Here is a 27,500-nt window from a genome sequence, read left to right on the forward strand (position 1 = left end):
GAAAAAAATTATTTAATCAATTTTAGAATAAGGCTGTAACGTAACAAAATGCGGAAACAGTCAAATGGTCTGAATACTTTCAGAATACACTATAAACAAGAGAACTGGACGAGAACTTGACACCCTCAGCAAACAAGGGGACAAACACCTACCTGAAGGTGACAGCGTTCCCTCCCCCATACGCCACCCTAGACACAACCTACGACAACATAATCAACAAAAACGTGTCACAACTCCTGCAGCTCTGTCGCACGCTGGGTATGTACGTTGTTAATGGTAGGCTTCGAGGGGACTCAGTGGGTAGGTACACCTACGGTACATACAACTATAGCTCATCTGTTTGCAGTAGTACTGTAGAATACTTTATCATTGACGTCAAGCCAAATTCTCTCAGAGCGTTCACAGTCAGCCCACTGACACCCCTGTCAGATCACAGTAAAATCACACTCTACTTGAACAGAGCAATACTCAATCACGAGACATCGTACATTTCCTCAGTGGAAACAATGTACTGAGGAAATGTCAAATTGGCTTTTAACCAAATTATCGTACCACAGACCATGTATTCACCTTGCACACCTTAACTGACAAACAAACAAACCAAAACAAAAGCAAAGTCTTCTCATGCTTTGTTGATTTCAAAAAAAGCTTTTGACTCAATTTGGCATGAGGGTCTGCTATACAAATTGATGGAAAGCGGTGTTGGGGGAAAAACATACGACATAATAAAATCCATGTACACAAACAACAAGTGTGCTGTTAAAATTGTCAAAAAACATTCACATTTCTTCCCACAGGGCCAGGGGGTGAGACAGGGATGCAGCTTTAGTCCCAACCTCTTCAACATATAAATCAACGAATTGGTGAGGGCACTAGAAAAGTCTGCAGCACCCAGCCTCACCCTACTAGATTCTGAAGTCAAATGTCTACTGTTGGCTGCTTCTGGTGCTTCTGTCCCCAACCAAGGAGGGCCTACAGCAGCACCTAGATCTTCTGCACAGATTCTGTCAGACCTGGGACTGGACAGTAAATCTCAGTAGCACAAAAATAATGGTGTTCCAAAAAATGTCCAGTTGCCAGGACTTTAAATACATATTCCATCTAGACAAATTTCCTTAGAGCACACAAAAAACAATATATATCTTGGCCTAAACATCAGGGCCACAGGTAACTTCCACAAAGCTGTGAACGATCTGAGAGACAATGCAAGAAGGGCCTTCTATGCCATCAAAAGGAACATTTTACATGTTAATTAGACTCTGTATGCAGAATTTAGCAAAAACATCCTCTGTGTACAATGTAAAACACCAAATAATGCATGCAGAGCAGAATTAGGTTGATACTCCATAATTATAAAAATCCATAAAAGAGACTTTCAATTCTACATCCACCTAAAAGGATGCGATTCTCAAATCTTCTATAACAAAGCCATCACCTACAGAGAAATGAACCTGGAGAAGAGTCCCCTAAGCAAGCTGGTCCTGGGGCTCTGTTTACAAACACAAACAGACCCCACAGAGCCCCAGGACAGCAACACAATTAGACCCAACCAAATCATGAGAAAACAAAAAGATAATTACTTGACACATTGGAATGAATTTACAAAGAAATAGAGTAAACGAAAATGCTATTTGGCCCTAAACAGAGAGTACTCAGTGGCAGAATACCTAACCACTGTGACTGACCCAAACTTAAGGAAAGCTTTGACTATGTACAGTGAGCATAGCCTTGCTATTGAGAGTGGCCACCGTAGGCAGACCTGGCTCTTAATAAGAGAAGACAAGATATGTGCACACTGCCCACAAAATGAGGTGGAAACTGAGCTGCACTTCCTAACCTCCTGCCAAATGTATGACCATATTAGAGACACATATTTCCCTCAGATTACACAGACCCACAAAGAATTGAAAAACAAATCCAATTTTGATAAACTCCCATATCTACTGGGTGAAATACCACAGCAGCAAGATGTGTGACCTGTTTCCACAAGGAAAGGACAACCAGTGAAGAACAAACACCATTGTAAATACAACCCATATTTGTTTATTTATTTTTCACTTTTGTACTTTAACCATTTGCACATCGTTACAACACTGTATATTGACATGATAATGTTAATAATGTTTACTGTTCATTTTCTATTGTTTATTTCACTTTTGTTCATTATCTATTTCACTTGCTTTGGCAATGTAAACTTTTGTTTCCCATGCCAATGAAGCCCATTGAGTTGAATTTGAGAGAGAGAGAGAGAGAGAGAGAGAGAGAGAGAGAGAGAGAGAGAGAGAGAGAGAGAGAGAGAGAGAGAGAGAGAGAGAGAGAGAGAGAGAGAGAGAGAGAGAGAGAGAGAGAGGAGAGAGAGAGAGAGAAACGCAGGTGATGTTGTCACACCCTGATCTGTTTCACCTGTCTTGTGATCGTCTCCACCCCCCCTCCAGGTGTATCCAATTACCTCATGTGTATTTATACCTGCGTTTTCTGTTTGTCTGTTGCCAGTTTGTCTTGTCCTGTCAAGTCCTACCAGTGTGGTTTTTATTTTATTTACTTTTTACTTTTTATTTTATATTTATATAAATGTATATATATATTTTTTTTAAAGTCAATATTTTTGGGGGCTTTTTCTAGTCATCCCAGTTTTGGCCTTTGTGCCTTTCCTGACCCTGCCTGCTGTCCTCTACCTGCCTGACTTTGATTTGGATTATGTGCAGTTGGTAGAGCATGGTGTTTGCAACGCCAGGGTTGTGGGTTCGATTCCCACGGGGGGCCAGCACAGAAAAAAATTGTATGAAATTGTATGAAATGTATGCATTCACTACTGTAAGTCGCTCTGGATAAGAGCGTCTGCTAAATGACTAAAATGTAAATGTAAATGACTCTTTGCCTGCCTTGACCTACCAATTGCCTGCCACTTGTACTGAAATAAACTCTGAGATTCGTAGTATCTGCCTCCTGTGTCTGGGTCTTAGCCTGAGCCCTGATAGATGTATACATCTCTCACCACCAACACACTCTCACTACCTTCTATATCAAACTTATTCTTCCTTTTGTTCTTCCATTTTAAATTTCTCCTTGTCCAGGTGTACAATTACCATTTCTATAACTATGGCTTTGCCCAACACTGTTTCCAAGGTAGTGCTGTAACAATCATTATCTCGCTCCCTCCAGCCACACACCCAGCTCCACAACCCAATCAGAGAAGGCCATCCTCCCACTGATTCCACACAATATTTGTTTTGTATTAGCCACAGAAGATTAAGACAATAATGAGAAACCATACTGCGAACTGTGCAACTGGGACATTCACTTATCAACCATCCCTCTAGGGCCTTCTGAAGACAGAATTCATAAGAGTCATAATCATCCCAGCAATAAAGTATTCATAAAGAGATGAACTGCCAATGGCCTTAGTGAAACGATGACACCATAACCACTAGAAACTCTTGGAAGACAATGGAATTAAATAAAACAAAAAAAAGTCTTTATTGTTAAGTCTCTTATACTTTTAACAAAAAATAAGCTTTTTTAATTTAATTCTGTAGTCTTCCAAGAGTATCTGAATCTCCTCTCTCCTTCAGTTTGCTCCTCAATTCATGCACGTTGGTTGGAGAGCGAGGGAGCGGCAGTTATCCCTTCCATTTTCACCATAACCATTAGAACCATTACAGGATTATAATAGCACTTTGACCTTCTGATCTTCATAGTGTTGGATAGAAGTCATTGTTGTATACAGTAGATTAGGAATTTGAAGTAGTTAACCGGAGTCAATATACTCTTAGAAAAAAAGGTACTATCCAGAACCTAAAAGGGTTCCTCGACTGTCTCGATAGGAGAACCCTTTCCACAGAGGGTTCTACATGGAATACAAAAGGGTTCTACCTGGAACCGAAAAGGGTTCTCATATGGGGACAGCTGAAGAATCCTTTTGGAACCCTTTGTTCCAAGAGTGTTCTATGGGATCTTCCTCTGTGTCTCCATTCTACATGAGATGCATCTGGGATAGATGCACCTGACTCCTATCCCTGCTTTAATACTGGGTTTCAGAGAATGGAAATTGAGAATACAAATATTGTACTACTTATGCAGAGAGAGAGAGAGAGAGAGAGAGAGAGAGAGAGAGAGAGAGAGAGAGAGAGAGAGATAAATAGAGTGAGAGAGGAAGAGAGAGAGTGGAGGTAGAAGGAGAAGATGAAGGAGAAGATGGAAAAAGACAAAGAGAAAGGAGAAACTGAAACGAAAACAATGGAGGGTCAAAGGGAAGAGAGTGAACATCGAGAAACTGAATGAGAATGAGAGAGAGAGAGAGAAGAGAGAGAGAGAAAGAGAAAGGGAGAGTCAGCACAGGGACCCCTTGTCTCATTCTGGTGAAATATGGCCTACAGCCTGAGCAGGGACATCACTCCAAACACTTGACAATTACCCTGCGTGGCTGGGCTCCCCTGGCATCGTCGCCACCGGCCCTGGTGCCTGCATGCTCAAACCAGTGTCCTCTGGGACACCATGGTATTTTCACTAATAGAGTCTGGAACCAAGCAGTGCTTACGCCCGGAGCACTTGAGCACCCTGTCATTCTCCCTCTCTCCCTCTCTCCCTTTCTCTCCCTCTCTCCCTCTCTCCTTCTCTCCCTCTCGATCTCTGTCTCTTTGTCTTGTCACCATTTCTATCCTTTCTTTCTTTGATGAACTTTCTCTCGATCTCACCTTTACCATTCCCTCTCTCACTCTTTTATTATTTACTCTTGTATTATTTACTCTCTCATTGTCTATGTATTTTCTCCCCCCTTTCGCTCTCTGTCTTTCTCCGTCTATGTCTCTCTTTCTCTTGTGTTCGCTCTTTTCATTATGTCTTCATGTATCTTCTCCCTCTTTTTCTCTCTGTCTCACCCTCCTGACCCAGTCTCAATTAGTCACAGCGCGATTCCATTGTTGATTTCCTGCTGTCATATGATGTTATAAAGAATTACACAGGTTGTTCCTGTTATTCTCTGTGATGAGTGATTGATTATGCGTTAACGTGTGTGTATGTGTCCAAAATATCAGTTCAATTTGATTCGATTTAGTGGACCCAAAGTAGAGGAGAGACCTATCTGACCAGAGATTGATTCTTCCTGATCCCTTTAAGGAAACTAACCCACACAACCAACCAAACTCCCCAGCCACAGAGAGCAGCATTTCAAATTGGGTAACATCCTTCAATTGCTGAAATTGTTCTAATTTGCTAAATATCTGCAGTTTTGCCATACAACTGTTCTCAACGGAACTATGGATACCTGCTCTTCGAACATCTCATTCCAAAATCATGGGCATTAATATGGAGTTTGCAGCTATAAATGCCTCCACTCTTCTGGGAAGGCTTTCCACTGTGTTGGAATATTGCTGCTGGGACTTGCTTACATTCAGGCACAAGGACATTAGAGAGGTCGACACTGATGTTGGTCGATTAAGCCTGGCTCACAGTCGGCGTTCCAATTCATCCCAAAGGTGTTCGATGAGGTTGAGGTCAGGGCTCTGTGCAGGCCAGTCAAGTTCTTCCACAACGATTTTGACAAACCATTTCTGTATGGACCTCGCTTTGTGCACGGGGGCATTGTCATGCTGAAACAGGAAAGGACCTTCCCCAAACTGTTGCCACAAAGTTGGAAGAAAATAATCATCTAGAATGTCATCGTATGCTGTAGCGTTAAGATTTCCCTTCACTGGAACTACGGAGCCTAGCCCGAATGATCAAAAACAGCCCCAGACCATTATCCTCCTCCACCAAACTTTACATTTGGCACTATGCATTGGGGCAGGTAGCGTTCTCCTGGCATCATTTTGGGTCATTTAACGGGTGTGGCTGAAATAGCCGAATCCACTAATTTGAAGGGGTGTCCACATACTTTTGTATATATAGTGTATTATTATACTAGAACAGTAAAGGCTCTGATGGCACAATGTGATGGAACTGTTTTCCTTGTGCTGTATATGAAATCAATACACAGAAACACATGCAGGAAAACCACCAGTTCCTCTGTGTTATAAAGTAATCATTGCTATCCATTCTTTTCAAATGCCACTTGTGTCTCAGCTCGGGAACTGTAAATACAATATCCATTCTTTTCAAATGCCAGTTGTGTCTCAGCCCAGGTACTGTAAATACAATACAATACCATTGTATTAGATATTACCAATCAATCAAGAGACACTGCTTTAAAACAGCTATAAACTCGGTGGTTCGAGCCCTAGATGCTAATTGGCCGAAAGCCGTGGTATATCAGACCGTATACCACGGGTATGACAAAACATTTATTTTTACTCTTCTAATTACGTTGATAACCAGTTTATAATAGCAGTAAGGCACCTCTGGGGTTTTTGGTATATGGCCAAAATATCACGGCTAAGGGCTGTATCCAGGCATTTCGCATTTCATTGTGCGTAAGAACAGCCCTTAGCTGTGGTATATTGGCCACAGAGGGTAGTGCATACGGCCCAGTACATCACTGGGGCTAAGCTGCTGCCTGCCGTCCAGGACCTCTACACAAGGCGGTGTCAGAGGAAGGCCCTAAAAATTGTCAAAGACTCCAGCCACCCCAGTCATAGACTGTTTTCTATGCTACCGCATGGCAAGCGGTACCGGAGCGTCAAGTCTAGGATTGCTTTAGATATTGATACCATAACAAATATGAGATGGAATGTGCTTGGCAGATACAATGGCTAGATACAGTACTGTATTAAAACAAAATCTAGTCCTTGCAAATGTAAAGGTTTTAATATGTCTTCTTCAGTGATTTGGCAAAAAAAAACTCACCCATGCTTTCTAAAACATTTCATTCCCTCTTTAAATTAATGACAATACACCACCCAGCATCACAGTGATTTCAACCAATCAGAAAACTCACCACGCTGACTTTGAAGGCATAGAGGAGGTCAAAGGGCAGCGCGGCGACCAGGTCAATGATGAACCACGTGGTCATGTAGTGGATGCAGATCAACCGTGCACTGAAAATCACCTGACCAGACTTACTCACGTACGTGGTACGGAAACTGAACACAATGTCTGGGAGGAAAAGAGGGAGAGAGAGGGAGATAGAGGGAGGGAGAGAGGGAGATAGATAGAGGGAGAGGGAGGGAGAGAGTGGTGGGTGTAAGGTTACAGATCCATGATTTACTATCAGATAATGTAATAAGTACTGTTTTGGTTTCTCTATCCATTTTGAGGTTGGTTATGTTAGTTTAAACACACTGATTGGAGACACCTCGTTAGTGAGGATATGTTTCACCTGAGCTGGCCCAACTGGCCCAGTGTATCAGGAAGAGGCAACGTTGGGAGAGCTACATCTCATGTTAGTGCTTCCACTTTATTTAGCCAGTTTTGATTTATATTCGTTTTACTCCCTATCCTAAATCAGTGTGAGTTGATTTCCTTTAGTTTTTCCTCTGATGCAAATGTATTGGGCTTTAAGAACCCCTTATCAGTTACATTCCAACTTTCATGGGTGTCTTTCAACCAATTATGAACCCCTTTCTGTTTTGTCTTTGTTGTCCAAGTGACTTTTTATTAGTTCCCTTTTCTGTGAGCGGTGACATTTTGAGTTTGTCCTTCGGGAACGTAACAGTACACACAAATACACTATCAGTGTTACTGAGGTTACTGAGCTGCTGGACAACAAACTATACACACTGTCCCTAACCCTAACCCTAACCCAGTACACACAAATACACTATCAGTGTTACTGAGGTTACTGAGCTGCTGGACAACAAACTATACACACTGTCCCTAACACTAACCCTAACCCTAACCCAGTACACACAAATACACTATCAGTGTTACTGAGGTTACTGAGCTGCTGGACAACAAACTATACACACTGTCCCTAACCCTAACCCTAACCCTAACCCAGTACACACAAATACACTATCAGTGTTACTGAGGTTACTGAGCTGCTGGACAACAAACTATACACACTGTCCCTAACCCTAACCCTAACCCTAACCCAGTACACACAAATACACTATCAGTGTTACTGAGGTTACTGAGCTGCTGGACAACAAACTATACACACTGTCCCTAACCCTAACCCTTTCCCTGACCCTAACACTGTCCCTAACCCTAACCCTAACTCTTAACCCAGTACACACAAATACACTATCAGTGTTACTGAGGTTACTGAGCTGCTGGACAACAAACTATACACACTGTCCCTAACCTTAACCCTAACCCTAACCCAGTACACACAAATACACTATCAGTGTTACTGAGGTTACTGAGCTGCTGGACAACAAACTATACACACTGTCCCTAACCCTAACCCTAACCCAGTACACACAAATACACTATCAGTGTTACTGAGGTTACTGAGCTGCTGGACAACAAACTATACACACTGTCCCTAACCTTAACCCTAACCCTAACCCTAACCCAGTACACACAAATACACTATCAGTGTTACTGAGGTTACTGAGCTGCTGGACAACAAACTATACACACTGTCCCTAACCCTAACCCTAACCCAGTACACACAAATACACTATCAGTGTTACTGAGGTTACTGAGCTGCTGGACAACAAACTATACACACTGTCCCTAACCTTAACCCTAACCCTAACCCTAACCCAGTACACACAAATACACTATCAGTGTTACTGAGGTTACTGAGCTGCTGGACAACAAACTATACACACTGTCCCTAACCTTAACCCTAACCCTAACCCAGTACACACAAATACACTATCAGTGTTACTGAGGTTACTGAGCTGCTGGACAACAAACTATACACACTGTCCCTAACATTAACCCTAACCCTAACCCTAACCCAGTACACACAAATACACTATCAGTGTTACTGAGGTTACTGAGCTGCTGGACAACAAACTATACACACTGTCCCTAACCCTAACCCTAACCCTAACCCAGTACACACAAATACACTATCAGTGTTACTGAGGTTACTGAGCTGCTGGACAACAAACTATACACACTGTCCCTAACCTTAACCCTAACCCTAACCCTAACCCAGTACACACAAATACACTATCAGTGTTACTGAGGTTACTGAGCTGCTGGACAACAAACTATACACACTGTCCCTAACCTTAACCCTAACCCTAACCCTAACCCAGTACACACAAATACACTATCAGTGTTACTGAGGTTACTGAGCTGCTGGACAACAAACTATACACACTGTCCCTAACCTTAACCCTAACCCTAACCCTAACCCAGTACACACAAATACACTATCAGTGTTACTGAGGTTACTGAGCTGCTGGACAACAAACTATACACACTGTCCCTAACCTTAACCCTAACCCTAACCCTAACCCAGTACACACAAATACACTATCAGTGTTACTGAGGTTACTGAGCTGCTGGACAACAAACTATACACACTGTCCCTAACCTTAACCCTAACCCTAACCCTAACCCAGTACACACAAATACACTATCAGTGTTACTGAGGTTACTGAGCTGCTGGACAACAAACTATACACACTGTCCCTAACCTTAACCCTAACCCTAACCCTAACCCAGTACACACAAATACACTATCAGTGTTACTGAGGTTACTGAGCTGCTGGACAACAAACTATACACACTGTCCCTAACCTTAACCCTTTCCCTGACCCTAACACTGTCCCTAACCTTAACCCTTTCACTGACCCTAACACTGTCCCTAACCCTAACCATAACCCTTTCTCTGACCCTAACACTGTCCCTAACCATAACCCTTTCTCTGACCCTAACACTGTCCCTAACCCTAACCTTAACCCTTTCACTGACCCTAACACTGTCCCTAACCCTAACCTTAACCCTTTCACTGACCCTAACACTGTCCCTAACCCTAACCATAACCCTTTCTCTGACCTTAACACTGTCCCTAACCCTAACCATAACCCTTTCACTGACCCTAACACTGTCCCTAACCCTAACCATAACCCTTTCACTGACCCTAACACTGTCCCTAACCCTAACCATAACCCTTTCTCTGACCCTAACACTGTCCCTAACCCTAACCATAACCCTTTCACTGACCCTAACACTGTCCCTAACCCTAACCATAACCCTTTCTCTGACCTTAACACTGTCCCTAACCCTAACCATAACCCTTTCTCTGACCCTAACACTGTCCCTAACCCTAACCATAACCCTTTCTCTGACCTTAACACTGTCCCTAACCCTAACCATAACCCTTTCACTGACCCTAACACTGTCCCTAACCCTAACCATAACCCTTTCTCTGACCTTAACACTGTCCCTAACCCTAACCATAACCCTTTCACTGACCCTAACACTGTCCCTAACCCTAACCATAACCCTTTCTCTGACCCTAACACTGTCCCTAACCCTAACCATAACCCTTTCACTGACCCTAACACTGTCCCTAACCCTAACCATAACCCTTTCACTGACCCTAACACTGTCCCTAACCCTAACCATAACCCTTTCTCTGACCCTAACACTGTCCCTAACCCTAACCATAACCCTTTCTCTGACCCTAACACTGTCCCTAACCCTAACCCTTTCCCTGACCCTAACACTGTCCCTAACCCTAACCATAACCCTTTCACTGACCCTAACACTGTCCCTAACCCTAACCATAACCCTTTCTCTGACCTTAACACTGTCCCTAACCCTAACCATAACCCTTTCTCTGACCTTAACACTGTCCCTAACCCTAACCATAACCCTTTCACTGACCCTAACACTGTCCCTAACCCTAACCATAACCCTTTCACTGACCCTAACACTGTCCCTAACCAAAGCCTAACCCTAACCAAAGCCTAACCTTAGCCCTAACCCTAAGCCTAACCCCAACCCAACCATAAGCCTAACCCCATGCCACGTAACCCCCCTCCCACACACACATATGACCCTCCCTTATACCTATAATAAAGAGTATCTCCACAGCGATGTCGCTGACTGTAGTGCTCCTGGTGAGGTCATCGTCTCCGATGAAGCAGACGTTGTAGGGCACTGTCACGGCAACGTAGAAGGTGGCCAGCAGGATCAGCCAATCCCAACCCGCCTTGAAGGTGCTGAAGTGAAGCAAGATGAACTTGGACTTCTTGGCATCCGCCACCTTGTACTCCGGCAGAGCAGGGGGGTCCCCAAACACATTCTGATTGGATGAAAGGAGAGGGGATACACATTCTGATTGGAGGAAAGTAGAGGGGAAGACATTCTGATTAGCTGAAAATAGAGGGTAACACATTCTGATTGGATGAAAGTAGAGGGGAAGACATTCTGATTAGCTGAAAATAGAGGGTAACGCATTCTGATTGGATGAAAGTAGAGGGGAACATATTCTGATTGGGTGAAAGTAGATGGAAGTAGAAAGGGGGGTCCATAATACATTTGGGATGCAAAGAAAACTGTCTGAGTAAAGTATTTAAGTTTGTTGGCGAGTTAGGGTTGTTATCAAAAACATGTTTCTTAATCAAAGGAGATAGGAAGAATATCGAAAAGACAGATCTTTAAAAAGGAAATCTGCAGGTCAAACAAAAACAAAGTGGTCACCCAGCTAATGTTTTGGTTAACAGCTAAGGGATGGGGCTGGAGAATTGTAACTATTCATAGACAGATCTATGGATACAAGGACTGACCATGCATCAGATCAAAATGACAGTTTGAACCATGTTTCGAAGCTACACAAAGTTCATTTTACAGACAATGGAATAAAACAAGCTTATATTTGGGGTTCTAATGTGACACATTGTACGACAGTTGAACTAAGCACATGAGTGATTTATAAGTTATATTCTTCAATAATCAAGGGCTATACGTTATATCATTCATTCAATAGTCAAAAGATTGATGTAGAAATTGCATAAAGCCATTTGATTAGATGTTCAAGAGTCTCATGGCTTGGGAGTAGAAGCTGTTTAGAAGCCTCTTGGATCTAGATTTGGCGCTCCGGTACCGCTTGCCATGTGATTGCAGAGAGAACAGTCTATGACTAGGGTGGCTGGAGTCTTTGACAATTTTTAGGGCATTCCTCTGACACCGCCTGGTACAGAGGTCCTGGATGGCAGGAAGCTTGGCCCCAGTGATGTATTGGGTCGTTCGCACTACCCTCTGTAGTGCCTTGCGGTCGGAGGCCGAGCAGTTGCCATACCAGGCAGTGATGCAACCAGTCAGGATGCTCTCGATGGTGCAGCTGTAGAACCTTTTGAGGATCTGAGGACCCATGCCAAATCTGAGGGCGAATAGGTTTTGTCGTGCCCTCTTCACGACTGTCTTGGTGTGCTTGGACCATGTTGGTTTGTTGGTGATGTGGACACCAAGGAACTTGAAGCTCTCAGCCTGCTCCACTGCAGCCCCGTCGATGATAATGGGGGCGTGCTCGTTGCACCTTTTCCTGTAGTCCACAATCATCTCCTTTGTCTTGATCACGTTGTTGTCCTGGCACCACACGGCCAGGTTTCTGACCTCCTCCCTATCGGCTGTCTCGTCGTTGTCGGTGATCAGGCCTACCACTGTTGTGTCATCGGCAAACCTCATGATGGTGATGGAGTCGTGCTTGGCCGTGCAGTCATGAGTGAACAGGGAGTACAGGAGGGGACTGAGCATGCACCCCTGAGGGGCCCCCGTGTTGAGGATCAGCGTGACGGATGTGTTGTTACCTACCCTTACCATCTGGGGGCGGCCCGGCAGGAAGTCCACGATCCAGTTGCAGAGGGAGGTGTTTAGTCCCAGGGTCCATAGCTTATTGATGAGCTTTGAGGGCACTATGCTAATGAACGCTGAGCTGTAGTCAATGAACAGCATTCTCACATAGGTGGGCAGTGTGGATTGCAGTAGAGATTTCTCACATCAATGGTTGTTGATGTGAGTCATGACCAGCCTTTCAAAGCACTTCATGGTTACTTACGTGAGTGCTACGGGTTGGTAGTCATTTAGGCAGGTTTCCTTAGTGTTCTTGGGCACAGGGACTATGGTGGTCTGCTTAAAATATGTTGGTATTACAGACTCGGACAGGGAGAGGTTGAAAATGTCAGTGAAGACACATGCCAGTTGGTCAGCGCATGCTCGCAGTTCACGTCCTGGTAATCCATCTGGCCCTGCGGCCTTGTGAATGTTGACCTGTTTGAAGGTCTTACTCACATCAGCTGCAGAGAGTGTGATCACACAGTCTTCAGGAACAGCTGGTGCTCTCATGCATGTTTCAGTGTTATTTGCCTTGAAGCGAGCATAGAAGTAGTTTAGCTCGTCTGGTAGGCTTGTGTCACTGGGCAGCTCTCGGCTGTGCTTCTGTTTGTAGTCTGTAATGGTTTGCAAGCCCTCCCACATCCGACGGGCGTCATAACCAGTGTAATATGATTCAATCTTAATCCTGTATTGACGCTTTTCCTGTTTGATGATTCGTCGGAGGGGATAGCGGGATTTATTCTAACCTTCTGGGTTAGAGTCCCGCTCCTTGAAAGCGCACGCTCTAGCCTTTAGCTCAGTGCGGATGTTGCCTGCAATCCATGGCTTCTGGTTGGGGTATGTACATATGGTCACTGTAGGGATGACGTCATTGATGCATTTATTGATGAAGCCAATGACTGATGTGGTGTACTCCTCAATGCCATCGGAGGAATCCCGGAACATATTCCAGTCTGTGCTAGCAAAACAGTCCTGTAGCTTAGTATCTGTTTCATCTGACCACTTTTCTATTGATCGAGTCACTGGTTGCTTCCTGCTTTAATTTTTGTTTGTAACAGGAATCAGCAGGATAGAATTATGGTCAGATTTGCCAAATGGAGAGCGAGGGAGAGCTTTGTACGTGTCTCTGTGTGTGGAGTAAAGGTGTTCCAGAGTTCTTTTTGCTCTGGTTGCACATTTAACATGCTGATAGAAATTTGGTAAGACAGATTTAAGTTTCCCATTAAAGTCCCCGGCCACTAGGAGCGCCACCTCTGAGTGAGCGTTTTCCCGTTTGCTTATGGTGAAATACAGCTCATTGAGTGCGGTCTTAGTGCCAGCTTCAGCCTGTGGTGGTATGTAGACAGCTACAAAAAATACAGATGAAAACTCTCTAGGTAGATAGTGTGGTCTACAACTTCTCATGAGATACTCTACCTCATGCAAGCAAACCTCGAGACTTCCTTTGATATCGTGCACCAGCTGTTATTTACAAAAATACATAGTCCGCCGCCCCTTGTCTTACCAGACGACGCTGTTCTATCCTGTGTATAACCAGCCAGCTGTATGTTGATAATGTCATCGTTCAGCCACGACTCCGTGAAGCATAAGCTATTACAGTTTTGAATGTCCCGTTGGTAGTTTAATCTTCCGTGTAGGTCATCGATTTTATTTTCCAAAGGTTGCACGTTTGCTAGTAGAATGGAAGGAAGTGGGGGTTTATTTGATCGCCGACGAATTCTCAGAAGGCAGCCCGCCCTCCGGCCCCTTTTTCTCCGCCTTCTCTTCACGCAAAGGACGGGGATCTGGGCCTGTTTACAGGAAAGCAGTATGTCATTCACGTCGGGCTCGTCAGACTCGTTAAAGGAAAAAAAGGATTTTGCCAGTTCGTGGTGAGTGTTCTGATGTCCAGTTCTGATGTTTTCGGTCTTAAGAGATGGGCAGCAACATTATGTACAAAATAAGTTGCAAAATAAGTTACAAACAACACAAAGAAACAAACAAAAAAACACAATCGGTTAGGGACACGTTAAACGTCAGCCTTCTTCTACGGCGCCGTCTTAATGTTGGTTGTTAGGGTGTGTAGTGTTTGTTGTTATGGTGTGTAGTGTTGATTGCTAGGGTGTGTTGTGTTGGTTGTTATCATGTGTAGTGTTGGTTGTTAGGGTGTGTAGTGGTGGTTGTTAGGGTGTGTAGTGTTGTTGGTAAGGTGTAGTGTTGTTTGTTAGGGTGTGTAGTGTTGGTTGTTATCATGTGTAGTGTTGGTTGTTAGGGTGTGTAGTGTTGTTGTTAAGGTGTAGTGTTGGTTGTTATGGCGTGTTGTGTTGGTTGTTATGGTGTGTAGTGTTGGTTGTTATCATGTGTAGTGTTGGTTGTTAGGGTGTGTAGTGTTGGTTGTTAGGGTGTGTAATGTTGTTTGTTAGGGTGTGTAGTGTTGGTTGTTAGGGTGTGTAGTGTTGGTTGTTAGGGTGTGTAGTGTTGTTGCTAAGGTGTAGTGTTGGTTGTTAGGGTGTGTAGTGTTGTTTGTTAGGGTGTGTAGTGTTGGTTGTTAGGGTGTGTAGTGTTGTTGTTAAGGTGTAGTGTTGGTTGTTAGGGTGTGTAGTGTTGGTTGTTAGGGTGTGTAGTGTTGGTTGTTAAGATGTAGTGTTGGTTGTTAGGGTGTGTAGTGTTGTTGCTAAGGTGTAGTGTTGGTTGTTAGGGTGTGTAGTGTTGTTTGTTAGGGTGTGTAGTGTTGGTTGTTAGGGTGTGTAGTGTTGTTGTTAAGGTGTAGTGTTGGTTGTTAGGGTGTGTAGTGTTGTTTGTTAGGGTGTGTAGTGTTGGTTGTTAGGGTGTGTAGTGTTGGTTGTTAAGATGTAGTGTTGGTTGTTAGGGTGTGTAGTGTTGTTTGTTAGGGTGTGTAGTGTTGGTTGTTAGGGTGTGTAGTGTTGGTTGTTAGGGTGTGTAGTGTTGGTTGTTAAGATGTAGTGTTGGTTGTTAGGGTGTGTCTTACCTTATTGAGTTTGATCTTGCTCTTCTTCCTCTTCTTGTTGCCTTTGCTGTGGAGGTGACCAGAGATGTGGTAGAGTACAGTACTGCTCCGCAGACGAGTCGAACTGAACGAAGAGCCAGTCTTCAGACGCCCTTGTCGGCGCTCTGCAAACACAAAAGCATGTACAGACGCAGGCATGCACACAGACAGACTGTATTACTGTACAATCAAACTGCATGGCCCTCTGGAAAAGCTCATAGAAAAATGAAGGGAAAAAATAGAGGGGAAAAGAATGATGTTTGGATGAAATGCTTCATATCAACACTAGTTACAGTGACAATTAATATGTAACCCACCAGCACTCACGGTCTCACATCACAGTTAGACATTCATCCATCTTCTCAAATGTCTAATTTCTAAGTTGTTCCAAACCTCAAATTTCAAAGTGTTTAAGGTTAAGCATGAACTCCAAATTCTTAAAGGTAAGGCATTAACTCTGAATGGTTAAGGTAAGGCACTAACAAACAGATTACCGACCATTTTGAATCACACCGTACCTTCTCCGCTATGCAATCTGGTTTCAGAGCCAGTCATGGGTGCACCTCAGCCATGCTCAAGGTCCTTAACGATATCATAACCGCCATCGATAAGAGACATTACTGTGCAGCTGTATTCATCGACCTGGCCAAGGCTTTTGACTCTGTCAATCACCACATTCTTATTGGCAGACTCAACAGCCTTGGTTTCTCAAATGATTGCCTTGCCTGGTTCACCAACTACTTCTCTGATAGAGTTCAGTGTGTGAAATCGGAGGGCCTGTTGTCCGGCAGTCTCTATGGGGGTGCCACAGGGTTCAATTCTTGGGCCGACTCTCTTCTCTGTATACATCAATGATGTCGCTCTTGCTGCTGGTGATTCTCTTATCCACCTCTACGCGGACGACACCATTCTGTATACTTCTGGCCCTTCTTTGGACACTGTGTTAACTAACCTCCAGACGAGCTTCAATGCCATACAACTCTCCTTCCGTGGCCTCCAACTGCTCTTAAACACAAATAAAACTAAATGCATGCTATTCAACCGATCATTGCATCACTACAATCCAGCATCACTACTCTGGACGGCTCTGACTTAGGATACGTGGACAACTACAAATACCTGGGTGTCTGGCTAGACTGTAAACTTTCCTTCCAGACTCATATTAAGCAACTCCAATCCAAAATTAAATCTAGAATCGGCTTCCTATTTCGCAACAAAGCATCCTTCACTCATGCTGCCAAACATACCCTCGTAAAACTGACCATCCTACCAATCCTCGACTTCGGCGATGTCATCTATAAAATAGCCTCCAACACTCTACTCAACAAACTGGATGCAGTCTATCACAGTGCCATCCATTTTGTCACCAAAGCCCCATACACTACCCACCATTGCGACCTATACACTCTCGTTGGCTTGCCCTCACTTCATACTCGTCGCCAAACCCACTGGCTACAGGTTATCTACAAGTCTCTGCTAGGTAAAGCCCCGCCTTATCTCAGCTCGCTGGTCACCAGAGCAGCACCCACTCGTAGCATGCGCTCCAGCAGGTATATCTCACTGGTCACCCCCAAAGCCAATTCCTCCTTTGGTCGCCTTTCCTTCCAGTTCTCTTCTGCCAATGACTGGAACGAACTGCAAAAATCTCTGAAGCTGGAGATTTCCATCTCCCTCACTAGCTTTAACCACCAGCTGTCAGAGCAGTTCACAGATCACTGCACCTGTTCATAGCCCATCTGTATACAGCCCATCTATCTACCTCATCCCCATACTGTATTTATTTATTTATTCTTCTCCTTTTGCACCCCAGTATCTCTACTTGCACATCCATCTTTTGCACATCTACCATTCCAGTGTTTAATTGCCATATTGTAATTACTTTGCCACCATGGCCTATTTATTGCCTTAATTCCCTTATTTTACCTAATTTGCACACACTGTATATAGACTTTTTGTTTTCTTTTTTTCTACTGTATTATTGACTGTATGTTTTGTTCATTCCATGTGTAACTGTGTTGTATGTGTCTAACTGCTATGCTTTATCTTGGCCAGGTCGCAGTTGCAAATGAGAACTTGTTCTCAACTAGCCTACCTGGTTAAATAAAGGTGAAATAAAAAAAATAAAAAATAAAAAACTCTGAATGGTTAAGGTAATAGTTATTAAGGTTTGGGATAGCTTTAAAACAGAAATATCAAAAACAACTTTCTATCGCTGGATTCAAACTTGAACCTTTGGAAACAAAGGCTGATGCTTAAGCCCATCAGTGATCGCCATCCACAACAACCTGGCAAAACTGAAAACTATTTTGAAGGTAACAGCACTCACTGTTGCCCCTAGTGGCCTGTTTCCACGTATTCTCCCGACGTCCTCAGACATGGATGGATGTCGAATACTGACTTGTATCACGGGTGACCTGGCTGATGTAACAGAAGGGGTAATTTACATATCACAGAAACGTTTAGACATTTTCCTGAATTTAAAGAAAAAAGTAATCATGGCCCCATTTCTACTTTTCAGCTCAAACTATTGATCTGTAATGACAAAGTGGGAGTTTCTATATAAAACTGTTTTGAATAATAATTTAAAAACATATTGTCTTATTCTACTGTGGTGTGATTGGTAAGGCCTACTGATTTGTTATGGAGGACTAGAAGTTGGGGCTAGGCATGAGTGTGTGAATGTGTAAGTGTGTGAGTGCGTGCGTGTGTACATGTGTGTGTTTGTCTCTGATAGAGGACAGAGGTATTAAGAGTATGCATTTTATTGCTAGAGGAGAAGAAGACACCTGTGTTGCTCTAGGGAGATATCAGTAATATCTGGTCCTTCCCCCAGAACCAAGGTGATAACTGCTTTTGAGTGTCTGTGTCTAGGGGCAACTTTACCCTGCTTATCATGTGTATAATGTGTGTGTGTGTGTGTGTGTGTGTGTGTGTGTGTGTGTGTGTGTGTGTGTGTGTGTGTGTGTGTGTGTGTGTGTGTGTGTGTGTGTGTGTGTGTGTGTGTGTGTGGTGTGTGTGGTGTGTGTGGTGTGTGTGGTGTGTGTGTGTGTGTGTGTGTGTGTGTGTGTGTGTGTGTGTGTGTGTGTGTGTGTGTGGACCCCAGACGAGGCGAACAGACAGAACTCATCCATAAAGCCAGGGAGCCTTGGGGGACGGACCACGGTAATACCACGGAGACAGAGATACACTTATTTTCTGATCTAATGAATTTCCCCTCACTTTACAACCAGGGAGGTCAGACAGCGGGGGAGAGAGGAGGAGGTATGGAGAGTTAAAGGTTAAGACCGAGATAAAGTGAGAGATAGGTAGGATAAAGAAAGAGAGATATGGGAAGAGGAGAGGGGAGGACAGAGAGGTAGGTAGGGAGAGATGGGGAGGGAGGGACAAAGAGGTGGGTAGGGAGAGATGTGGAGGGAGGGAGGGAGGGAGGGAGGGAGAGAGAGAGAGAGAGAGAGAGAGAGAGAGAGAGAGAGAAAGAAAGAGAGGGAAATTGGAAGAGACTAAGGTAGAGAGAAATCAAGAGAAAGTGAGAGAGACAAATTAAAATGGAGCGAATGTGGGAAGGAGGGAGAGAGAGAGAGGGAGAGAGGGACAGAGGGAGAAAGGGAAGGAGGGGTTGTGGACGACAGAGAGATTGGGTTCCCCTGTCCAATCTGCCTGAAGGCTAGACCAAGTGTGAACTAACTGGGTTATCAATGTGTGTGTGTGTGTGTATGTGTGTGTCTGTTTGTGTAAGTGTATGTGTATGTGTGTGCGAGTATGTCTGTGTGCGTGCGTGCGTGCATGCGCAGGCAGATCGCTCAAGATTGACTTCAAAATTGGACGTCTGTCCATGTCCTCAGGATGTCTAGAACAGCATTAAGAGACCTGCCCAGCATTATCCAATGAGGTTGCAGGGCGGGCCCAACGGCTCAGTCGACACAGCAGAGAGAGAGCAATGACGTGGTGCACATCTCTAGAGATATGTGACGTAGTACGTACATTTTGGGGGGGCTTGTGAGTGCTACTTTCAAAACGACTGGCTAAAAAGTATGCAGAAGTACCGGACAATCTCCTTAACGTCAAAATGTGACATTTGGAGAAACGGAACGATGCTGAGCAGGAGTCAACCCAGGGTGTCATAAACACTTCGAAATTTGACGTTTGGAGAAACGTGGATAAACGTCAGAATCTGAAGTCAAACTGGTCAAACCGTGAGATCTTGTTGAGCAAGTGTTAAGATGGGTTTCCCCTGCCTGGACTGAGATGACCTATGCATTGCTTTAGCAATACAGACAGAAACACACCCTTCTGCAGAGCTATATTTTCTGTTATCTCAGTACCGATGCTGATAACCTTTCAAATGCAAATGTTTGAGATTAAAATGCAGATTTAATGTAGAACAATATGTCAAATCCACAGTCATTATTCCCCACTTTTGTCTTTCACTATAAGCATGAGCAGCATCAGCCCTTATCTTTGTGTAAAAAGTACATCATTCTGTGAGTAAAAATAAAGCATGTTTTTATTTTTGTTGTTATTTACATTAATGAAAGTAATTTGACACAAACGCATGAGGGGAAGAGAGGAGGAATGAGAAATCAAATTACTGACTTTAGATACACATTACAACACACAACACACACACACACACACACACACACACACACACACACACACACACACACACACACACACACACACACACACACACACACACACACACACACACACACTCGCACACCAGTGGAGGCTGCTGAGGGGAGGATGGCTCATAATAATGGTTAGAACGGAGCGAAAGGAATGGAAACCATGTGTTTGATGTTGTTGATACCGTTCCACATTTTCCAATCCAGCCATTACCAGATGCCCGTCCTCCCCAATTAAGGTGGCACCAACCTCCTGTGACGAACACACAGACATGCTACAGACACAACACTAAGATGAACACTCTTGCGCAGACACACACACACACACACACACACACACACACACACACACACACACACACACACACACACACACACACACACACACACACACACACACAAACACTCTAACCTTCTCTCTTGCCCTCTGTGATGGCCTTGGCCTTGTTGTCTGTGATGTCTTTAAATGAAGCCAGGAAGAGCACCACGTCTCCCTTCTCATTCTTAATGGGGACAATTTCCAGCAGGCACCAGAACAATGACGCTGCAGTAGACAGACACACACACACAGACAACACATTATACAAGTGATAAGCACATATCGGAGTAGGGTCAAGTTGACCCAAGACACTGATCTTGGGTCAGTTTTGCATTTCACCACTGATGGTTAACATTAGGATTGGGGGAGGGGAAGCTGATCCTAGATCTGTACCTGAGGGACACTTCGACCCCGAGCCATACTACAGTACATACATGCTATATGTGACCAATCATCTGAAATGATGCTCAACTTCTGATTGGTTGGTTTTCAGATCGTCAGATTCAGATCTCCAACATGTTCTATCATACACTGCACATGTTATAATCACATCACAAATCAAGTTACTGCTACAAACCACACATTGTACTCTGAATCATGAAAATACAGCGAGGTATAACACAGCGAGACAATGACACATTTTTGGTTGTTTTGGCTCTGTACTCCAGCACTTTGGATTTGAAATGTTACAATGAGGAATGAGCCCATCCCTAAGTCAGGGGATCTCAGCATGAACGACGCAATCGTGGTAAATATGGTCAAATCTGAGAAATTGAGGTGAAATTATGTAAATATGTGTAGTTCAGTATGTAAGTGCGGACATGTATGAATGTGTTCTCAGTCAAGAATAGGGTGTAGAAGGAGATTCCTGCTGAGCTCGCTCTCTCTCTCTCTCTCTCTCTCTCTCTCTCTCTCTCAAACCTCCCTGCTGGTAATGTCTCAATCACAACTCTCTCTGATCCTCTCTGACAGAGAGATATTCACCATCAAACACACAGTAAACCATCTGATTCTGAAGGAACAGTCACAGGCAGGCAAAGACAGAGGGAAACCTACATCTACGACTCCACCTTAAATGATTCTGATTAGATTGAATGAAAGACTGAGTGAGGGGGAGGGAGAAGGAGAGAGAATGAGGGAGAGCGAGAGAGAAAATGACAGAGACGGAATAAGAGATGGATGAGGGGAGACAGAGAGAGAGAAAGACAGGGAGATAGAGAGAGAGATACAGAGTGATTGTGTGAGAGAGAGAGAAATAAAGAGAGAGCAAAATAAAGAAATAGAGAGTGAGAGTGAGAGAAAGACAGAGAAAGTGATAGAGAGACAGAGAGAGCGATAAAGAGAGAGAGAGAAAGACAGAGAGAGCGATAGAGAGCGTGATAGAGAGAGAGATATGGGACAAACACCAAATTGAGACACGGCATGCAGAATTCTGCAAAAATATCCTCTGTGTACAATGAGTAACACCAGATAATGCATGCAGAGTGGAATTAGGCCAATACCTGCTAATCATCAAAATCCAGAAATGAGCCCTTAAACTCTACAACCACCTAAAAGGAAGTGATTCCCCTAAGCAAGCTGGTTCTGGGGCTCCGTTCACTAACACAAACAGGCCCAGGACAGCAACACAATTAGACCCAACCAAATCATGAGAAAACTAAAAGATAATTACTTGACACAATAAGCAGAGATAGAGAGAGCGAGAGAGAGAGAAAGAGAGCAGCCAGTCACCAGTGCTGAGTGTTATTAAAGTTTCATGTGTTAAAGGACAGCTCCACCACTTTTCAACCTCATGGTCATTATCTCCAACACAATACCAGTGTCAATATATGTGAAAAAAACGATTTTCTTTGAGAAAAAAATATAAAGTTAAAAAGTGCTACCCGATGACATCAAAAGTTAAAAGATTTTAAAAACAGTGATTTTCAAACACTATGAGATTCACAGTGACATGAGGAGTAAGAAAACACTTGGACTAGAAATTCTTTGCAGGTTTTGAAGATCCCAGTTTTGTGATGTCACAGAGAAGCATTTTTTTTTGCTTGGCCTTTCTTCTTTTTAACCACAGGTCATAGAGACATTGTGTTTCACATATGTAGACACTGGTTTGGTGCTGAAGATGATACATATGAGGTTGAAAAGTGGCGGAATTGCCCTTTAAGATATGGGTTTTCAGTAATAATCACAGGGCATATCAGAGAGAGATGTTTGCATTTCATAGGCTTATTAGGAGACCTGACCATGTTTCCAATCACAGCTTACTTCCCTCCCTCCCTCCTTCAATCCACCCACTCATCCATCTATACTGGTCTAAATGGGAACACTCCAGCTATACAGGAGCAACAGGAGAAGCCTGTTGTCTCACGGCTTAAACATCCTTCTTTAAATAAGTGTCCATTTAACCTTTGTCAAATTGTATATGAGCAACTAAGCTTGGTAGCACTACATATTGACGTTGTTGCCAGAATATTGGTGTGAAAGAACTGAACAAGTCAGTACACTTTCACCTATCCTGAGTCTTCAGATTAGTGCAGGAGACAGGAGATTAGCCCCCGCCCCTTTCCTTACCAGCCTTTTTGTAGAACATGATTTCTTCCTTGAAGTCCTTCCGTTCATCCAGGGCGTCGTCGATGCTGAGGATGATGGTCTCGCTGCTCTCTGGGCCATACAGGAACTTACAGGCACAGCTCTTCTGCATGACCTCAGCGCGGGAGAAGCCTGTGAGCTCACAGAAGCCATCAGAACAGTAGACGATGGGGAAGCCTTGGGCCTTGGACACCTGGGCATTAGCCAGGATGAAGTTGCTGTCTGGTGGAATCAAAGATAAAGACAGGTTAGAATACAGGGTGGCATTCATTAGTGTACATCATAGCAAAACATTTAGCAATGAAGATGAGAGTTTCTTATTGGACAAGTTCAGTTTTTTATTTTTTTTATTTTAATTTCACCTTTATTTAACCAGGTAGGCCAGTTGAGAACAAGTTCTCATCAACTGCGACCTGGCTAAGATAAAGCAAAGCAGTGCGACAAAAATAACAACACAGAGTTACACATAAACAAACGTACAGTCAATAACACAATAGAAAAATCTATGTACAGTGTATGCAAATGTAGAAGAGTAGGGAGGTAAGACAATAAATACGCCATGGAGGCGAAATAATTACAATTTAGCATTAACACTGGAGTGATAGATGTGCAGATGATGATGTGCAAGTAGAGATACTGGGGCGTGAAGGAGCAAGAGGATAAGTAACAATATGGGGATGAGGTAGTTGGCTGTGCTATTTACAGATTGGCTGTGTACAGGTACAGTGATCGGTAAGCTGCTCTGACAGCTGATGCTTAAAGTTAGAGAGGGAGATATAAGACTCCAGCTTCAGTAATTTTTTCAATTCGTTCCAGTCATTGGCAGCAGAGAACTGGTAGGAAAGGCAGCCAAAGGAAGTGTTTGCTATGGGGGTGACCAGTGAAATATACCTGCTGGAGCGCGTGCTACGGGTGCGTGTTGCTATGGTGACCAGTGAGCTGAGATAAGGTGGGGCTTTACATAGCATAGACTTATAGATGACCTGGAGCCAGTGGGTTTGGCGACGTATATGTGAGGGCCAGCCAACAAGAGCATACAGGTCACAGTGGTGGGTAGTATATGGGGTTTTGGTAACTAAACAGATAGCACTGTGATAGACTACATCCAATTTGCTGAGTAGAGTGTTGGAGGCTATTTTGTAAATGACATCGCCGAAGTCAAGGATCGGTAGCATAGTCAGTTTTACTAGGGTATGTTTGGCAGCATGAGTGAAGGAGGCTTTGTTGCTAAATAGGAAGCCGATTCTAGATTTAATTTTGGATTAGAGATGCTTAATGTGTGTCAGGAAGGAGCGTTTATAGTCTAACCAGACACCTAGGTATTTGTAGTTTACTGTCTAACCAGACACCTAGGTATTTGTAGTTTACAGTCTAACCAGACACCTTGGTATTTGTAGTTTACAGACTAACCAGACACCTTGGTATTTGTAGTTTTCTTCCGTTTGGTTTTTAATGAATCCTAGCCTGATGACTCACACTAAATTCTTCCGCTGCTCTGTCGTTCACTACATACTTTAGTCTGAGACTGCCATCATTGAAGTCGCTTGTGGTGACGAGGGGCACGAGGGGCCCGAGGGGGGTTGTACAAAACAAAGTAATCAGCGATTGGATCGTGTCTAACCAATCAGAGTATCAGAGCCAATGACGCATGTACTGTATCTGGCCCTACCCATCGGTTTCTGGACCAATCAGACATCCCCGAATGTGTTCGCATTCAGTGAAGGGTCTGGGAGGTACTCAGATCCAGACTCATTGCAGAGAAGAAAGTAACATCTGTGGGTGTGGCGTAGAGTTTGGCTGGAGCAAGAAGTCTGATTAGCCAGGCAAAGTGAATACGCCCTGGTTTAGACAGTGCTGATTTGAGAATACCCCTGAGAGAAGTGGAAAGGACTCCAGTTGGGAAAAATCTGAGAGATTAGTGCACACCTAGCAAGAAGCTGTTGTTCGGCAGCGTTTTTGTGATGATAGAGTTTGCTAAACAAATACCCACTGGATTGATGAAAATAATCATGATATCATTCTGTCAGGTAAGCATAGGCTACTTTGTAGTTAACATTTAACTGAGAAGATTCATCGCTAACGGCTACGGCACACACATGGGCATTCTCATTGCCTCTTCAGAAATGTGCAGGAAATACAAATCACTGATGCATTCTGTTCATGTATTGTGATAATCTTGGAGCGCCTTAATTTATTTTTAATACTTTTAGTTGATTCCCTACTAAGGTCAAAACATTTTGGAATATTGTTGAATTCCATTTTATGGATTCAGTGAGGGCCCTAATTATATTTGGACCTGCATGAGGCTCTCCACTACCTATTGTTCCTGCAGTGATGATTCACCATCTTCATCTAATGTTTTCAGAATTTATCTGCAGATAATCTCCAAAAACCCTAGGCCTACCAGTAGCCTATGCTAATTAGGGAGCCAAATGAACAGCTCCCTCACTGATACGATTCGGTAGGCTACACTGACTGATGAGACAAGAGTTCTCACTTTAGTGTCACTGTCTGACAAGACATCCTAGGAAAGGAAACCTAGGAAATCCTTTGGTTGACTTGTCCCGATGTGATGCCATGGACATATAACCATGAATGGCAAAGAGATACAGGAGATCGACTTTATTCAGTCAGTTCCACACCTTTTATAAACTAGTGAATAGTTGCTGTTCAGTTGTCAATCAACGCACAGTAAATAGCCTATGCGTCACAACTCCGCATATGTGAAACTTGTGAAAGAAAAATCACTGAATGTGTCAGAAAACAATAATTAGGCTAAGTAGTGGATTTCGACTTGTCGTTACCACTTACATTGGACGTGCAAATTCACGAGCATCACGTTTACTCCTCGTAAAGAAATTTGACCTCAACCAGAGATCGGTAGGCTGGGGAGGAGGCTGTGAGGCTGAGGGGAGGAGGGTGTGAGGAGGAGGAGGCTGTGTGGGTGAGGAGAGGCGGGTGGAAGGTGTGTCTGCCTGTCACGGTTGTCGTAAGGAGAAGCAGACCAAAGTGCAGCGTGTGTGTTGTTCCACATTTTATTTATACTGTGAAACTATGCAATACATAAATAAACTGAATGACAAAAACAAACCATGACGCAGAGGTGAAACATACACTACTCAAAATTAATCTCCCACAAACCCAGGTGGGACAAACACCAACTTAAATATGACCTCCAATTAGAGACAACGAGGACCAGCTGCCTCTAATTGGAGATCATCTCAAACAAAGCCCAACATAGAAATACAAAAACTAGAAACCAACATAGAAATACTAAACTAGAAAACCCCCGTCATACCCTGACCTACTCTACCATAGAAAATAACAACTTACTATGGTCAGGATGTGACAGTACCCCCCCCAAAGGTGCAGACTACGAATGCACCTAAACAACAAAAGAAAAAAGGGAGGGTAGGGAGGGAGGGTGACAAGTGTCTATGGCAGCTCTGGTGCAGTACACAGAACCTTATTATCCAGCGGATCCTCCAGCAGAAGAGGCGGCTCCGGTTCGGGGCGTAATCCCCGCTCCGCCCGCTGATCCCTCTGCTTCTGTACCACCGGACTGCAGACCGCCGCTGAAGACTCCGGGCTGCAGGCCGTCGCTGGAGGTTCCGGACTGGGGACCGTCTCAGGAGGTTCCGGACTGGGGACCGTCGCTACAGGCTCCATGCCATGGATCATCACTGCAGGCTCCGTGCCATGGATCACCACTGGAGGCTCCGGGCCATGGATTACCACTGGAGGCTCCGGGCCATGGATTATCACTGGAGGCTCCGGGCCATGGATTATCCCTACAGGCTCCGGGCCATGGATCATCACTGGAGGCTTCATACGTGGAGCCGGAACAGGTCTCACCGGACTAGGGAACGTCGCTGGAGGCTCCGGACTGGGGAATGTCGCTGAGAGCTCTGGACTAGGGAACGTCGCTCGAGGCCGGGTGCGCAGAGCAGGCACAGGGTATACTGGGCCATGGAGGCGCCCTGGAGGTCTGGAGCTTATGGCTGGCACAACCTGTCCTGGCTGGATGCTTACTTTAGCCCGGCAAGTGCGGGGCGCAGGACGAACTGGGCTGTGCAGGCGCACTGGCGACATAGTGCGTAGAACTGGCGCAGGATATCCTGGACCGAGAAGGTGAACTGGAGACCAGGAGCGCTGAGCTGGCACCACCCTTCCTGGCTGAATGCTCAACCTAGCTCTGCAAATGCGGGGGCGCGGGCACAGATTGCACCGGGCTGTGAATTTCTGGGGGGGGGGGGGGGGGCTGCCTCTTGTGCTTGCCTCGTTGCCAGGCTAGTTCCTCTTCTCGTCGCCGCTCTGCTCTCGCTGCCTCCACCTGTACCCATGGGAGGCAATCCCATCC

The 27,500-nt window shown here is 44.3% G+C and overlaps 1 protein-coding gene across 1 annotated transcript in view; it reads right to left on the reverse strand.

The window, feature by feature from the left end:
- LOC106570508 (voltage-gated delayed rectifier potassium channel KCNH8) overlaps nt 1–27,500 on the reverse strand; it is a 125,329-nt gene that overhangs the window by 58,976 nt on the left and 38,853 nt on the right. The window contains exons 2-6 of the mRNA XM_014142916.3: nt 23,123–23,362; nt 20,648–20,779; nt 15,590–15,732; nt 10,858–11,092; nt 6,872–7,029 (exon numbers count right to left, since the gene is read on the reverse strand). Of these exons, the coding sequence (XP_013998391.3) occupies nt 6,872–7,029; nt 10,858–11,092; nt 15,590–15,732; nt 20,648–20,779; nt 23,123–23,362 (908 nt within the window). The remainder of the gene's footprint in view (nt 1–6,871; nt 7,030–10,857; nt 11,093–15,589; nt 15,733–20,647; nt 20,780–23,122; nt 23,363–27,500) is intronic.

The sequence above is a fragment of the Salmo salar genome, chromosome 14, assembly GCF_965601325.2.
Source record: "Salmo salar chromosome 14, fSalSal1, whole genome shotgun sequence".
In the NCBI taxonomy this organism is placed as follows: domain Eukaryota; kingdom Metazoa; phylum Chordata; class Actinopteri; order Salmoniformes; family Salmonidae; genus Salmo; species Salmo salar.